The 14,099-nt window shown below is 31.9% G+C and overlaps 1 protein-coding gene across 1 annotated transcript; it reads right to left on the bottom strand.

Moving 5' to 3' along the window:
- Positions 1-834: 834 nt before the first annotated feature.
- LOC106309889 lies at positions 835-2,914 on the bottom strand. Its single transcript, XM_013747037.1, has 2 exons — positions 2,104-2,914; positions 835-1,777 (listed from the first exon to the last, which is right to left on the bottom strand). The coding sequence occupies exons 1-2, from the start codon at positions 2,518-2,520 to the stop codon at positions 947-949; spliced, it is 1,248 nt and encodes a 415-aa protein (XP_013602491.1). The 5' UTR covers positions 2,521-2,914; the 3' UTR covers positions 835-946.
- Positions 2,915-14,099: the final 11,185 nt, after the last annotated feature.

The raw sequence follows: 14,099 nt of genomic DNA, 5'->3' as shown, positions 1-14,099 counted from the left end.
GCAAGGTATTCTTTCGTCACTCTCCCGTTAGCATCTCTATGCATATACATCCACTTCCGCAACTCGAAAATATTCTCGGAGCCCGCCATTTTTTTTTCTTTCACGTTTTTGTTTTTTTGGTGTGTTTAAAATGATGTTAAAACGTCCATATTTATAGGAAACTTTCGAATCTGGTAGGTGTAATTTTCTTAGGAATTTACGACGAAAATTAGTTAGGTGGCAAAAAAAAACGTGTTACAACTATAATTTCCTCGCTAAGTACACGTAACTATTCCTCGTAAAGAACACGCTAATTTTACGTCGAATTTACGAGGAAAGCGTATTTCTTCGTAAAAGCCACGTCACTTTACACCGACTTTACGACGAAACGGTTTCGTCGTTAATTTACGAGGAAATAACGCTGAATTTACTTTTCCACGTATTTTCCTCGTAAACTCGACGTAATTTTACGAGGATTACTTTTCCTCGTTAATTTTCGTCGTTAAGCTTGTGTTTTCTTGTAGTGTTACAGTTTGGGTTTAGGGTTTAGGATTTGGGTTTATAGTATAGGGTTTGGGTTTAGGGTTTACTATTTTGGTTTAAGGTATAGGGTTTGGGTTTAGTAGTTAGAGGTTAGATTTAGATTTAGGGTTTAAAATTTAAGATTTAGGGTTTTGTTAGGCATCGTTCTTTTTTAAACTATTTTAAACTTTTTAAATAAAATTTAATATTTTTTATTAATTATCTAGGTGACACAAATAATTATATCTGTGTGCATTTAGCAAGTTATCTAGTAAAAATAACTACGAGTGTAAATTTCTAAATATAAATGATAAAGATTACTAGAAAAGTACGTGCATGGTCGAATATAAATTTCTTATCCCGTTGTGTATCAGGGAAAAGCATTATTACAAATATCGCAAACAAGAAAGAGAGCTTTTGTTAAAGAGCAAACGAAACGGATAGATCATTTTGGTAGTTCAAACGCCCAAATCCAAAAACAACCGGCATAAACAAGCCCACCAATAAATAAAAGATAGTTATCACGCGATGCTGTATGATAGGAGCTGAAGTAGCTCGCCTGGAAGTCCACTTTGTGCCGACTTTCTTTATCATTAGTGAATGCAATGAAAGTATTATACAGCATGGCTCCTATCATCACTGGGAATGCCATGATGAAGAGCCTAGTTTGTATTTTTTCCAATTCGCCATTTGGATTCGGGAATATAGTTATGTACGCTGCAGACATAGCGACACTTAAAGCCGCCACTGAACCATAAAGCAACTTCCACATAGGGAGTTCCATTACGAGGATAATGATCACAAATAGAGATGATAAGAAGGCAAGCCCGTTAAGGACAATAAACATTATGGCATTCTTGAATACCATAGTCATCTGCCCAGCCTTGTGACCATTTCCATCGTTAGGATTTGAGGAATTTTCCTGCCAAAATCCGCCAGGAGGACTGAGACCGGCCTGGTATGTAGCTGTGGCTATCAGTATAGCCACTACAAGTAATGCATCCCGACGCTCGCTAGTGTTTGGGGACGTCTTTCCAGTCATGCTGAGATTACTCAGCCCCAAGAGATTGTTGCGTTTCTCCATCATCGAAAGATTGTTGCTTAAGTATTCTGCAAGAGTCCTTGTGGAACCATAACCAAGTCTTTCTTTAACATAGTTGATAAGTCTTCTTGTTATAGGCAAACGAGATTGATCAGGTTGTAGTATATTCATCGCAGTTTTGCCATCCAAGTTCTTGGCTTCTACTTTAACGGTTTTACGCAGCAGCTTCATCACCTGCAAAAATCGAGCACGTCTCAAGCATAAATATTCTAGGATTAAGAATCCTACATTTATAAGAAAAAAAAAATGGTAAACCATTCCCCGGAGAGAGAATGTGAAATCTCCGGTGGCCACGCGCTATGGAAATCTGGTGTGGTAAGGATTCGAATTCGGATTTTCAAGACATATATATTCTCATGTCACATAAACTCATAAACTTTTGCAAGAAATAAATCAAAGAAAGCAAAGTCCCAGATGTTAGTTATGAAACATAATTTCCAGTGCCGTCACAACAATGATATCTAACAAGAATTTGGGTAAAAAGGATATTTAACTGTTACCTCAGTATGATTTATCATTGCAGCAATATGGAACACTGTGTTACCATCTTCATCTTTCCAGTCCAAGATTTCCTCCTTTTTTACTCTCTTGAGCCATCCCAATAGAACCTTAAATGCCATGAACTTCCCGTTTTTCACGGCAACGTGCACAGCTGTCTCACACTTAACCGTTAACTCTTCTATGGAAGAAGGACAAGCAAATAAGAACTCACTCAACAACTCTGCATCACCTATTTGAGCCACGTGATGCAAAGGAGTAACCCTTCCTCTTCCCTTAATGCTGACTAAGCTGCTGTCGATTGCTATAAACCCTCTCACCATTCGGCTATGGTTGTTTTGCAGAGCTAAATGCATCTGGCTGTAACCTGCCACGTTTAGCTTTGAAGCAAGCGACTGCTTCAGGGTCATTAGTTCCATTGCAAAATGAGTTTGCCCTTTTTCAGCTGCAACGTGTAGTGGCGTCTCGCAAAAAGGCACCTTATCAAAGTGACCTAGAATGTTTGGATCTTCTGCTATCAACTCGTAGAGTCTTTCTACATCCCCATCTTGAGCCGCCTTCTTCAATTTCTCATTATTGTTTTCACCGTGTGTGCTCGTACTCGAACTCCCATTCAAATTTGGATCTTGAGATATAACATTTGTGAATCTACTCACATCCACAACAATCGACAGAGCTTCACTAGTCGACCAGGCTTCTGCTGCTTCTACAGTTACGTTTTTGTTTTTCTTTTTTAATTTTGGCTCCTCTACACAAGCTTAGCTACAAAATTTAAAGTCACCAACCAACTAATTGGATATAAAAGACTGATAATTCTAGCTTCAGACCCACTTGTTTATTAGAGATAATCTCCTATATCACTAGTTGGAAGTATTCCAAAACCCCCTATATATTAAGGCCTTGATTGGTAGAGCATTAGCATTACTACTATAGAAGCAGTATGATGCAAGAGCTGTATGCTTTTGCTAAACTGTTTAATAGGATGATTGGTAGAGCAGTATGAGTATGTTATTTAAAATTATTATAAAAATTAGTATATAATATATAATATATTTATTTTTAATGAATATATTTTCTAATATATATATATTAACATATAAAACTAAAAAGATATATAATTAATTTATTTCATTTAATAATTTAAAAAATATGTTTTTATCAAAAAATATTATTTTAAAATAAATTTTATAATTAAAATATATGTTTTTAAAAATAATTTTTCAAATTAAAAATAAATTAAATTATATAAATTAAATTATATTTTAAATGTGAAATACTATTTAAAAAAATATTTTTATTGTAAATTAATTTTAGAAATCAAAATTTTATTTTCTGGATATTAAAATAATTTTATGATATTATTAAATAAAATAAATGAATTAATTATATATTTTCCTTAATTTTATAAATTATAAATGCAAATGCTCTTTTAAAAGTTTCATATGAAAACATTGGCCAGAGATCATTTGGAGAGCATTAGCATTTAGTAAATGCTTCTCTAAGTGTTTTTCTAACAATTGTTGATTGGATAATGTAGAGCATAATGTTAATGCTCTACCAATCAAAGCCATATGATGTCAATTTAACTTACGTGGCAGCTTAAGAATCAATTGGAAAAAATGTTGATCCAAATTTAATTACTATAGAACATTATATTAACACAAAATATAAGAAGCGTGTATTCTTTCCTTAAATAAAAGTTACGGAATTACCTAATATGATTAATATATATATGGCAATTAATGACTATGAATAATAAAGATTTGATAACAATTTTTGTATCCTTCTTCATTTTTGTTTAATTTTATATTATTAAAAAAATTAAACAATCACATTAACCATATAATAAAAAAATTAGATTTTTTCTTATATGCTATATTTTGATTTTTTTGTAAATAACTTTAAATTACAAAAATGAGGAAACCTTATATGTTATATTTTAACTTTTTTTAAACGACTTTAAATTACAAAAATGAGGAAACCTTATATGTTATATTTTTCTTATATGTTAGACTTTTCTTATATGTTATATTTTTAATTTTGTAAAACGACTTTAAACTACAAAAATGTAAGTTTTCCTTAAGCATACGACTAAAAGCAATAAAATGACATGTATCAATTCAATGGTTGATCTGAAACCTTTCAAAACCATATGAAAGATAAATGTCAAAATAATTCAAATGTGGAAATAGTATTGTTCACTTTTTTTCAAAAATGAGTTTGGTGGAAAAAAATAAAGTTTTTGTGTCATAATTTGTTTAATGTCCAATCTGATCAACCCATGATATATTAATTATAGTTTAGTTCCACAATTTTTAATAAAAATTGATCCGGTCAATCAGATAAAATTATATAATAACAACAAAAAATATTGTATATGTATAAATAAAATGATCCAGTCCAATCTGATCAAACATTATATGTATTTGTCGATAATATATACAAATAAACTCACACTGCGTAAAATACATGTCTTATCCTAGTAATATACTTAAAAGAGATAAATCAAATTCATTTATCACTAATTGGTTTTAGATTTAAATCTTATCTAATTTTATATGGTACGAGAGCCAACCAAAACAGTTCAATCCAATCCTTATTGATTCAGTACAACGTAGGCCCATTGTTCCTTGTCTGACGCTCATAAACAAAGCCTTCCCATATCGATAGCTGTTTTTCAATATGACAGCTAGAAGGATTAATGGCATTTCAGAATGAGAGAACTGAATTTAGTTAGGTCCTACGACAGAGTAGCTGAAACCCATCATCAAGTGTGTTGTTAATTTGAAGACAAATCTTGTAAGTACGACACAACTACGGCCACACAAGAAACCAAATAATACAAAATAACGAAAAGGGAAAAACTAATACTTCCTACGTTTCATACTAAAGGTCGTTTTATAGTAAATTTTGTTTATAAAATAAGTGTCTTTTTATGATTTTAGTGCAATTTATGTCACTAAGTTATCTTTCTATAAATTAAGAAAAAAATAAAAGCAATAAAATTCTAGTTATTAAATAAAGGTGAAACTGAACATTTAACCATTTTTAACTGGTTTAAGTAATAGAATAACGTTTTGATGTAAAAAATAATTGGCGTAAAAAAACTTAGAACGACACTTAAAATGAAACGAATGAGTCGTTGTGAACAGTTAATAGTTTTGTAACTTTTGAGACATGGAAAACAATAATAAGATTGAAAATGTACTTTTAAATATATCTTTTTCTCAAACGTTCTTTTAAATATATAAAAATTGAACGTTCGGAAACTTGGGAAAACTACTGAAAAGGGATACCGTGTGCGGAGGTGTACTTAGGCGCTAGTCGGGTTCCCTCCGGGGTGTCCGGATTACCTGGATTATCAAAAAAAAAAAAAATAGTTTTCCCGGATAAACATATAACTTATGCATAAGAGACACCGAAAACAAGAAGTCAAGAACACATAACTTCAAAATAAATACCAATTCAATAACCATATCTTGTATTAGAAATCTATTAATTTGAACAATCTTACAAAATTGTTCAATTAGAATTCTGAGACATCGTATAAGTGATTTACTATTAACTTATATCAAAGAGCAACATAAAGCCTTAATATATATACAACATGATTCCCACTCGGATTTTCATGTTGAGCTACAACATTTGATACTCTATTGACATCCACAACCATCAACGTAACTTGAATAGAAAGAGCTTAGGCTCGCTCCACAGTTTTTTTAAATTACTTTGGCTCCTGCGATACAAGCTTAAGTACAAAACATAACGTCTCCAGTCAATTACCTTTCATATGAAAGACTTCGATTATTCTAGTCTTAGACCACTCGTTTTTATAGACTTTGTGATAGGAATGTGGATATATGCTTGCAATGAGTGGTCTGAGATTGAGTAACCAGTCTTTTGTATGCAAGGTGGTTTACCGGAGATTTTGTGATAAGAATGTGGGCATATATATGCATGCGCCACGTTAAATAAAACAATGCCATGCGAAGATATTAGGGCCTCCTCACTCATAAGCTAGCCAAGGTTTATTTTCCACATAAAAAAGACATTGAATCTCAGACCACTCATATTTACACATGAAGGGAATTGAATCTCAGGTCAAGTAAAGTTGCGTAGACCATCTCTTTTTCTAGCAATTAGATGGATTAATGGCATTTCATAACGAGTGATCAGAATTTCTCAAATTAAATTAAGTTAGGTTGTCACTCTGATGTTAGATTGTGTAAGCATAAACAAAAAATCTCACTATATATACTAACAGAAGTCCTTAAGTGACTTTCGCTTACAATATTATTCATAGGTAAAGTATTGTAAGAAATGTTATAATTTGATTGGTTGATGACTTTTAGTTATTCTTTATTTTAGTAAGATCTAAAAATCCCATTATATATTAAATGATAAATCATTTTGGCGGGAAAATGATTTATTTCCCTATGAACTAGTTGTTTCCGGTTTTTTCACACACGAACTTTTAAGCCATGCCAAAAACCACATGAACAACGGAAAAATAATTTATCCCCTTATGAACTAGTTGTTTCCGGCTATTTCACACAAAAACTTTTAGGTCATGCCAAAAACCACATGAACAATTCTATTTTTTGAATTACATACACAAACTATCGATTTTAAACTAATTTTCCTAAAACCGTAAATGGTGTTGTTTAAACGTTAACTTGGTTTATGACAGGTAGATAGTCTGTTTCATTTTGGCTGATAAAAATAGAATACTATGTCGTTTTGTTCTTCTTTTTTTGTCAACTGCTCTTCTTCTTAAAAAATTGTTTTACTCTTCATCATCAACTGAGGATAAAAAAATTTATTCTGCATTTTCGAGTTATATGACATAGTAACTGGGTGGATAGATATTTTCGAGTTATATGACATAAAGCATATAAAGAGATCATATGACATTAATTTCTGGATTGAGGAGAGAATATATAAATTCCTGCAGGACCGGAACCTGAAAGTAACATCCGCTTATGGAACCAATCAAGCGTCCTAGACTACATCAATTTTATAGTTCCTTGTGACAATACATGGAGATTGGTAAGTTAGTATTTGCTGCTCTTCTTTCTTTATGTATCATTTAATATGTTTTATTTTCCTGTATGATAATAAATTTTATCCCCAATTGATGATGAAGAGTAGAACGATTTCTGAAGAAGAAGAGAAGTTGACAAAAAGAAGAAGAAAAAGAAGAAAATGACGTAGTATTATGTTTTTATCAACCCAAATTAAACCGTCTCTCCACCTATCATAAACCAAGTCAACGTTTAAATTACACTGTTACGGTTCTATGGGAATTAGTTTAAAATCGATAGTTTGTGCATGTAATTAAAAAAATAGAGTTGTTCATGTGTTTTTTGGCATGACTTAAAAGTTTGTGTGTGAAATAGCCGGGAACAACTAGTTCATAAGGGAATAAGTCATTTTTCCATTGTTCATGTGGTTTTTGGCATGACTTAAAAGTTCATGTGTGAAAAAGCCGGGAACAACTAGTTCATAGGGGAATAAGCAATTTTCCCTCACTTTGGCTTACATCTCGTTCATAGGTGAATTTTTTTAGTTAATGTTATAATTTGATTGATTGATGATTTTTAATTTTCTTTGTTTTAATCATATCTAAATATAAAAGTTACTCAGTTACCAAACAACCTAAGTAATATTAAAATAATGACTTTGGTAACTAATTGAAGAGTTAGAGAAACAATATTAATGTTTCATCAATTTATTTATTTATTTATCAATTATTTATTTATAAAATAGATTAAATTTAATAAATAATTATATTCACATAAAAGGCCATATTAGAAATTTTAATGTTTTAAAGCCCATACATGATTTATAAATCATTTATAAAGATTTTGAAATTATTTTAAAACATTTTTAGCGTAAAAAACCATTTTATCAGAGTTTTTAAATTATTAATAAGAATTTATCAAACCATTTATAAAGGTTTTTAAATCCATTTACAAGACTTTTATTAAACCTTTTTATAAAGTTTAAACATTTATTTATAAGACATATAAAAATTATAAAAAAGTAAGTAAATACTTATAAATCTATTTATAATTGTATAAATATATATTTGTAAGGAATTATAAATTATACAAATTCTATCACACTTCTTATAAAATATTAAAAACCCATTTAAATGACTGTTGGTTGTATGCTCATAGGTGAAATCTTACAAAATGGTTGTGGTTTCAGTGAGATTTTATATTTTTTTATTTTATTAATTCTAAATAAAAATATTAAATTTTTTAACTCAATTATCTTCATTTTTAAGATTAAAACTAGACCTATCCGCGCAACCAGCTGGTATTTATTTTTTTATTTGTTTTTTTGTTTATACTAAACTAGGGTACACCCGCCCTACGGGCGGGCACGTAAATAAACTAATAATATAAATTTATTTTTAATTTTTAATTTACTTTAACTAAAATGGTATTAGGTTCATGATTGTTTTATAGCAATTTTATCTATGTATTTTATTATTTATTTTAAAAATTATAATGACACAATTAACGATGTCAATATAATCCCACAGTTATATATGTTTTTTTTTTATCATTTTCACACATTTTAACAAAAGAGTAATTTTTATTATCCTATTTAATATGTACACTACATATTAATATCAGATCTCAAAGTTTATAAGAAACAGTCGAATAACTATATATATGATGCATCTTTTTTTATGAACTTTACATGATGCATCTTGTGCTTTAGCATGAATTTGTTAGCACTGGTTTAGCAGAGCTGGTTTATAAATGGAAGTTGGTTTGAATTAAAACTGGTTTAGAAATTTTTATATATAAAAATCTTGAGTTAAGTGTTTTTCTATTCAAGTTGGATGTTAGTAATCTTGAAGCAGTATTTGGCCATATATAGGTCGGTTATGTTTTGTAACTTAGTGTGTATAGTTGTAGGTTACATACTATGTCGTTACATATAAGTGATGTTACGATATCAAACGTGAATAAGAGGACTCTTCTTTACAACTGCTAAGTGGTCTGGATAGATTCGTAGAGCTCTCGACATTTATTGGAAAACAGAGAAAAATATTTAATAATTTTTTTGAGATTGAAAAAAAAAAGGTCTGAGAGATAGCTAGATTAATTATAAAACTGTTATTAACATTAAATTTTTACCTAACCAGAAGCCATCTTTTGTTTTGCTCTTGATCTTCTAGGGAGAATGAAAAGACATAAAATGTAAAAGCATGTGTAAATTATAAAGTCCATGGCATGCTTCAGTACCTTTTCGTGTTTCTTTTAGGATAAATTACACAAAAGTTTTTTTACTATGAACATCTGCTTAAAAGTTCTGCTGCTTCATCTCATCCTTCTCACAAAAGTTGTGATGATTCGTTGACTTCCTAAACTTGCTCACATACTTGGCATTCTTGTAGAACTCATTTTTATTTTCTGGAAAGAGAAAAGTTAAGAGATCATCGCAAAAGAAAAGTTAACTATGAATCATCGAGTCTTAGGCAATATCAGAACCACCATCGTTTGTATACAGAATCCTAGAGTCCTAGAGCCGATTAACCCTAAAATTGTATGTCGGAAAGAAGATGAAGGCATTATGGGCCTAATTTTGTCTGGATTTTGGGCCCAAATATCATTAACTCAGTATCAATTTTAAATGAAGCGTTTTGAAAACAGCGACACGTGTCGTCCTGAGGATGAGCGACTTTCTGACCTGGCGCTGATGTAGCGTAGCAGGAGAGAGACAAACATTTTTTTATAATAATAGATAATGCATTTGTTATCGTTAGTCATATTACATTATTATTAATTTTTATGTGTGTTTTAACAATCTATTGTATCACAGATAGTTGGTATCAAATAAGCACATCCTAAATTTTTATATAAAGAGACGTAAAATATAAGATATATAGAAAAATGTGTTGAGTTAAAAATACGAGGAAATGGAGAACTATGAGTTTGTACGGTATACATATCGATACATTAGTTATTGTTTTATAAGGAATTTGTTTAATTCAACTTCATTTTGGATTAAGAATTTTACTCAGATATTTTGTGTATCAAAAATATTTTGGTTAGCAAAAATATAGGAAATTGTTTGGTAGGTGATAATATATTTCCAAATTTCGAATGAAATGAGTTAATTATGGATAGAAATTGTATATTAAATTTTCAAAATAAATGTTGACTGATCCGCAAAATAAGGGGCTAAAAATATTGTGGTAACTAATTACAATCTATTTATAAGAGGTACTATAAATTTTGTTGTTGGTAAATGATTTGGTTTGCAAATATTTTGGTTAAATGATACCTACTTGATGTAGGAAAAGATTGGGATCTTAAATCGCAATTAAATAGTAGTTGTTTATTGGGAAAACTGTTTTTTAGAGCAAAAAAATGATAACTATGTTCCTTTAGACTAATCTATATTTTGTGTTATATTTTTCTATAACACCCTTTAATATTTATGAAAATAATTTTAATAAATAGTTTTACAAACAAAAATTTTTTGGAAAAATAGTAACATTTGTTAAAATACCTATATGAACTTAATGATATTTTTTCCAGTTATAAAAAAGTTAAAATTATAAATTTCAGATTATGTTCTAAAAAAGTAGAAATTACATTCTACGAAGTAGAAAACCAAATCTACTTTTTTCATTGAATCTACAATGTTTAGAATACGTGATCTACGTAAATAGGAGTATTCTAAAAATATTTAGAATACACATTCCGCGCTTACCCTACCATTCTAAAATTCTTAGAAATCAAAATCTACACATTAATCTAATTCTAAAACATGTAGAAACCGACTTCTACAGATTTACTATAAATCTAAATCTTGTAGAAATCAAATTCTAAACATTACTATAATTCTAAAAAAACTGTAGAAACTGATTTGTACAGATTAGCTGTATTCTACGGATAAGAAATCAGTTCCTAAAAATATGGAAACAAAATATTTGGGAATATTCACTTTATATTTTTAAAAACAAAATTGATTTTTTTTTTTAAAAAAAAAAACGAAAAAAGGAACATAAAAAAAACGACAAAAAAACCTTGGCAACCTTCTTCGCCGTCTTCTATATTCCATTGATTGTTCACAAAATTTTCACAAAATTTTCACATTATTTCTACTATGATTTATGTTTATGTTTCATGTGGTGTTTGGGAATTGGTTGTATCTTTAGGTTGGAGTTTTATTGTTGATAAAAAGAAAGGGGGAAGATTACTTGCTTTGGAATTGAAGTCCTACAAAACCAAAAAAATTCGATTTGGGATTCTTTCCTGGGCACGGGATCGATCGATCTATCCTTACAGATCGGTCGATCTGTGTAAATCGACGTTCGCCGATCGAGTGAAATGGACCAGGTCGATCAGTATATATTTCGCGTTTTTTTCGTTCTGAATAATGATCGGGATCGATCGATCCCCCTTGTCGAACTCAATATATATCTTTTTAAAAAAATTACAATTTTAAGGGCATTACTGCCATTTTGGAAAAAATTAGTCCAATAGGACATAAAGTAGTATAGATTAGTCTAAAGTGACATAGTTACCATTTTTTTGCTCTAAAAAAACAGATTTCCCTTGTTTATTTTGAAAGATATTTTTGATTATATTTTTAAATTTTAAATTAATTCAGCCGCAAGGGAAGATATGATTATGGAACAATAGATTTCTGTATACTGATAATCATTAAACAATACTAATATTGCTTTCAAGTAAGATCATGTATATTTTTGAAGATTTTATAATTTATAGTTTCAAATTTAAGCTTGATTGATTTTTTTTTTTTTTTTTCTTTTGACAACAGCAAAGAGACTCATGTAGCCTTTGAAAACTAAAAAGGTTGCTCCGCATCCATATGGACAACGAAAGACATCTGTCTCCTGGCAGTCCGTGCTAGGCTATCCGCCTTTTTATTTTGCGTCCGCGAGATATGAATGATCTGTGAGATGTGAAAACTATCCTTCAAAATCTTGAGATCTTCCAAGTAAGCTTTAAAAGCTGACCATTCCTCTGGTTCCGAAACCATCTTCACCAATTGGGAACAATCCGTTGCAAATGTGACCTGAAATTGACGTAAATTTCGCATACATTCCATAGCCCAAAGTAGTGCTTTCATCTCCGCGTGAAGGGGAGACAGAGGAGCCCTAACATTCCTTGCACCCATCAAACCGTCAAAACCTTCTAAAGTGCTATACCAACCTTGTCCGACCATTGGGTCACATTCTTTCCAGGATGCATCCACAAAACACCATCGTCCTGGAATTGATGGTAAATTCTCCACTTCTATGTTTGGTACCACCTTTGTATGCAGAGTTTGTGCCTCCGCCCATAGAGTGGATTCGGTCTCTGCCAAATTAAGAGTATCCCTCGGGTCTATATCAATATTACTAAAGACTTTATTATTCCTGCATTTCCAGATATACCATAGAATCCATGCAAATTGGTGATCATCCATTTTCGGGATAACTCTCGAAAATAGGTGATCCATATTTGTGAAAAGCGAGCTTGTTGGAAAGACTGTCGGATTTGATGGTATTTTGGAGAGCGCCCATACCTGAATCGCTGGAGGACACTCAAAAAAACACATGGTTTATTGATTCCTCGGGATCTCCACATCTCGCACAACACACATCCCCTTTTATTCCTCTCGCATTCAGATTCCTTTTAACCGCTATACACCCTGAAACCAACTGCCACAAGAAATGTTTTAACTTTGGTGGACATCGTATAGTCCAACAGAGCGCTTTCAAAACATCCACTGTGGAGCCAAACACAGTCAATGGTCTTTCTCTATCTGGATAAGCCTGTTCCACCTGGTAGCCCGATTTAACCGTGTATCTCCCATTATTTGTGAAATGACATCCATCTTTATCTATACCCTGAATCCTACTCAAAGGTATACTTTCAATTATTTTCACATCCTGGGGATCAACTAAAACCCGAAGAGCCTGTGAGTTCCAAGTTCGCGAAGTAGGATCTATTAAAGAGTCCACTGTAAGGTCTGGATAGTTATCGTGCAGATTTTTAGTTGCTGGTCTCGAGCGGATGGTTGGGATCCAATGATCATTCCATACAGAGATGGATGAACCTGGTCCCACCCTTTTGATGAGTCCTTTGCTTACCAGAGATCTAGCTGAAATAATACTCCGCCAACAAGATGATGGGAAGAGTCCACTGTAAGGTCTGGATAGTTATCGTGCAGATTTTTAGTTGCTGGTCTCGAGCGGATGGTTGGGATCCAATGATCATTCCATACAGAGATGGATGAACCTGGTCCCACCCTTTTGATGACTCCTTTGCTTACCAGACATCTAGCTGAAATAATACTATGCCAACCATATGATGGGGAATATGAGCGAATCGGCTCCAGGGGTGATGCATTCCTGTAATACCGACCTTTAAAAACGCGTGGAAATAAAGTGTTTGGCTTGTCTATCAAGCGCCATAACTGCTTGCCGAGCATTGCCGTGTTAAAATTGTTTATGTCCTTAAAACCCAATCCTCCCTCCTCCTTGCTGACACAAATTTTGTCCCATGATTTCCAATGCATACCTTTTGTACTCCCCCCTGGACTCCACCAAAACTGAGCTACTGCAGCGATTAATTTCTTCGCGGCTGCCTTTGGTAATCGGTAACAGGACATAACATGATTTGGTAGTGCCATAACTACTGATATGATGATTACCTCCTTCCCTCCTTTTGAAAAGAATTTGAAAGTCCACCCATTTATCGTATTTGCCAGTCGCTCCTGTACAAAGCTGAAAACATGTATCTTTGATCCTCCAATATTCCCTGGCAGACCCAGATAAGATCCCATTCCTCCTAGGTTTTGTATACCCAAAATGTCTCTCATCTCTTGTCTCTTAGATTCCTCAATCTTGTGTCCAAATTGGATCGAAGATTTTTGGAAATTAATAAGTTGGCCAGAAACCTCCTCATACTCCTTTAGAATCCGTAGTATTGTTTGACACTCCTCTCTTTGTGCCTTG

Source organism: Brassica oleracea, chromosome C8 (genome assembly GCF_000695525.1).
Source record: "Brassica oleracea var. oleracea cultivar TO1000 chromosome C8, BOL, whole genome shotgun sequence".
Taxonomy (NCBI): Eukaryota; Viridiplantae; Streptophyta; class Magnoliopsida; order Brassicales; family Brassicaceae; genus Brassica; species Brassica oleracea.
The sequence above is the reverse complement of the archived record's forward strand: the minus strand, read 5'-3'. Positions and strand labels throughout refer to the sequence as shown.